At 30.8% G+C, this 3,739-nt stretch overlaps 1 protein-coding gene across 1 annotated transcript; it reads right to left on the reverse strand.

Annotated features, from left to right (window-relative positions):
* Positions 1–669: 669 nt before the first annotated feature.
* LOC131634862 (cytochrome P450 CYP736A12-like) lies at positions 670–3,290 on the reverse strand. The gene is made up of 2 exons (XM_058905487.1): positions 2,563–3,290; positions 670–2,289 (listed from the first exon to the last, which is right to left on the reverse strand). Exons 1-2 carry the CDS (start codon positions 3,244–3,246, stop codon positions 1,444–1,446), a joined length of 1,530 nt encoding a protein of 509 aa, XP_058761470.1. The 5' UTR covers positions 3,247–3,290; the 3' UTR covers positions 670–1,443.
* Between the last annotated feature and the right edge of the window lie 449 nt (positions 3,291–3,739).

Here is a 3,739-nt window from a genome sequence, read left to right on the forward strand (position 1 = left end):
CTAAAAAAACAAATTGAAATTTTGAATCACCATCAATAACGTAATGACTTGACTTACCGTAGATATCTACTTTATACCTTTTATATAAAAACAAATATTGTGATTAAAGGGTTAAATATAACGAGCAAAATATTAAATACAACTGTAGTAAAAAATTTAAATTGTAAATGACAAACAACATTATTTAATCAACATTCATGTTAATGTAACAAAATAAATGTGGTAAAAAGTCAGAAATATAAATCTTCAGAATCCTTGATCATTGCAGATGTGAGAAGATATTGATGAAATTTCATACTGCTTTATCCATTAAAAGCATCTCCATATGCTAAATTCTTTTACTATTGATTGCGTTCCATACATCAATGATTCGAATCGCGTTTCTTTTGTGTCATTAATGTTCTTGATGCAGTCAAATTTTCGACTCATTTTCATCGCAACAAAAATAAATTTATCAAACAAAAATCGTTTATTATCAAATAATTAACATCAAGAAACATGAAAAAGCAGAGACTTTTAATGTTAAGTGAATAAGATGAACTTTTTTAAAACAATTTTTGAATAATTATATAAGATCCCATTTAGCACAATGCAGTGACCAAAAAAACCTAAAGGCAAAGACATGTAATATTTACAGAAGACGAAGAAGAAATCCCATTTTTTGGCAAAACGCTGAAGACGGAGAAGGAGCAAACAAACAATCAAAACATCAATAAGAACATAGAGATGGAAGGAACCTATTTTGCAGATAATGGTGGAAGAGATATAGAAGGAATCTGTTTTCGGAGATGAGGGTGGAAGATGGAACAAAAGAAAACTGAATGAGAACACACATGACTTTAGATGGTTGCTTAAATTAATAAATGGAATAATCTAGTTTCAATGAAAGAATAGAATAGGAATGACAAAAGTCGCACTTATTTTTCCAATGCTTTATTTGTTTCAATTGAGGAAACACGTTGGAAGTAGAATAAGGTTTGTTTCAATTTATTTGTTTCAATTGAGAAAAGTAGAAGTAGAATGAGAAACGTTTTGTAGGTTTTCAATGAAGTTTCAAAACAAAAATACAGCTACATATTACTTCATGATTGGTTTTACAGTCAAAATTAACTGTAGGTTTAATAAATGGTAAGAAATAATTAACAGTTTGTAATAACAAGGGATATGAAAAATGTGAAAACAATTAATATTGGGTGTAAATATTAACTCTAATCTACTTTTAATATAATAAAGTAATATACTATCAAAATTACTTAAATATCAAAATTACTTAAATATAATCACAACTTATAGTGTTTTTTATACTTATAGTGAAACAATAGATATTGGATAGGAATATTAACTCTAATCTACTTTTAATATAATAAAGTAATATATTATCAAAATTACCTAATTATCTGGTTTCAACAATATTCGTTAATTTATTGTAAAACAACTTATAAACTATTCAAATTTGTCATTACTTACCAAACGATAACTTGGTATTGCGTACAGGTGGTGAGCTCTAGGTATAGTGAGTCCAAATTTCTCTTCCATATTCAAATTTGAAGGAGTAATATTACGTGGAAGTTCCCAATTAAAACAATGTATCAATTGAGCTATAACCAATTTTACTGTAATCAAGCCCAAATGAATTCCAGGACAACGTCTCCGACCAGAACCGAATGGTATACACTCAAATTCTTGTCCATGAAAATTCATTATCTTGTCAATAAATCTTTCAGGATAAAATTCATCTGCATTTTGTGACCAAACATCATGATCCCTCCCTATTGCCCATGCATTTACAATAACGCGCGTCTTTTTTTCTATAAAATAACCATCGATTGATATATTCTCTCTACATTCACGCGGAAGTAATAAAGGTCCTACGGGATAAAGTCTTAATATCTCATCAACCACCATATCTAAGTAATCTAACTTCTTCAAATCGTTCTCTTCAATCATCCTCATATCTCCTACTTCATTTCGTATTTCATCTTGAAGTTTTTCCATCACTCTTGGATTCCTTAAAAGTTCAGATAGCGCCCACTCAATTACGGTAGCTGATGTATCAATTCCAGCCACAATCAAGTCTAGTAATATTGCCTTGATGTGAGTACGATTGATGACATTATTTTGTCCATTTTCTAAATCTTTAGTTTGATGCATAGTTGAAAGAAGCATGTCTACAAAATCTTCTTCATGATGAGGTTTGTCTACATTAGTAGCTTGTTCATGGTCTGATACTATCACCTCCAACACTCCATCAAGTTCTTTACTTGTTTTCTTGCAAGCTCGTGTAATTCCCTTTTGTTTTGAAAAGAAATGTTAGTAAATTATAAGCAAAATGTTAAATTAATTAAGAACCATGTAAGCAAGTGAAACTAGAAAACACACTTGAAATATATTGATTTAAATCTCTAAAATATAACCACATAAAAACAAATTAAAACTTTAAACTTAAATATATTATACAGTCATATCAAATCAGGGATATCTCATCACATCAACACGAGTTCGAACCAGCGACATCTCACTTATTCATCTGTAATGAGAGAAAAGTTTTATAAACATACATACCTGAAGATCAAAATGGCCCAACCAAGTAACATAATCAGCTAGATTAAAAGCTCCAAATAAAATCATTGTTTGTTTAACAATCCTCTTCAAGTCAAATTGTTGATACTTACTCCTACCCAATATCATCTTATACACAATATCTTCAACCAAAGTCTCTACAACATCACTAACATTCACAACCTCACCCACCAAAGCAGCTTTCTTCAATGATTTAACCACAACATCCAACTCATTTTTTCTAATAGGAGCAAACATCTCAACTTTAGAAGCACCAAGAAGTTTCAAAGCGCATAGTTTTCTTACACTTCGCCAATAAGGACCATACTCCGAAAAAGACAACCCTACTGAACCGTAAGAGAAGATCTTAGATGCTTGAATCTTTGGCCGGCTTGCAAAAACTAAGTCATGTGTTTTGAGAAATAACTCTGCTGTTTTTGAAGATGAAATGACAATAGTTGGGACTTGACCAAGTTGTAAGGACATGATTGGACCATATTTTTTGGAGAGTGTTTGAAGTGTTCGATGTGGAAGTGTACCTAACATGTGAAGGTTTCCGATTATAGGAAGTGATGGTGGACCTGGTGGCTTCTTGTGTTTTTGTTTTGGATGAAAGAAAAGTTTGAATGAAAGATAAGTGAATGTGAAAGTGAAGAGAAGGAAAGAAAGTATTGTTGCAGAAGACATGTTTGCAAATGAATGGTTTGGTTTGAGTGAAGTAACAAGGTTGATATAAACTAGTGGATTGGTACAATTATTGAGATATTTATTGACAGAGCAGTACTATGAGTGGTTTCTGTGGTTGTGCTGCCTTTGTTATGTTGTCAACAAGTACAACGATAAACACGTGAACTTCATCACTTCCTTGATAATTCTGTAATCTTTATCAACTACGGAGTACAATTTTATTGTTGATTCCACTAGAAATCACATCACTTCCATTCCATATTCATCATTTTAGAGAAACCGATAAAAATAAAAGATTTTTTTATAATATGTAAATGAAGAGTTACAACTATAAGATAAAGATGATTATCATAAAATATGTACATGATATGTTGATACTACTTTTTGCTTTTTAATGGCCAAGAAATGAGTGCTTCGTCAAGTAACGTGTAAGACCCATAGTTCTATGGTAAATGATTAAGGGTTTTTTCTGTCATTTATTTCAAGTTATTGT

The sequence above is a fragment of the Vicia villosa genome, unplaced genomic scaffold, assembly GCF_029867415.1.
Source record: "Vicia villosa cultivar HV-30 ecotype Madison, WI unplaced genomic scaffold, Vvil1.0 ctg.001374F_1_1, whole genome shotgun sequence".
Classification (NCBI taxonomy): domain Eukaryota; kingdom Viridiplantae; phylum Streptophyta; class Magnoliopsida; order Fabales; family Fabaceae; genus Vicia; species Vicia villosa.

Bases quoted from the DNA above. Each gene is read 5' to 3' on its own strand.
- LOC131634862 (XM_058905487.1), bottom strand. From the start codon at position 3,246: ATGTCTTCTGCAACAATACTTTCTTTCCTTCTCTTCACTTTCACATTC. The intron at 2,290-2,562 runs GTATGTATGTTT...TCAAAACAAAAG, and splicing joins TGGGCCATTTTGATCTTCAG to GGAATTACACGAGCTTGCAA.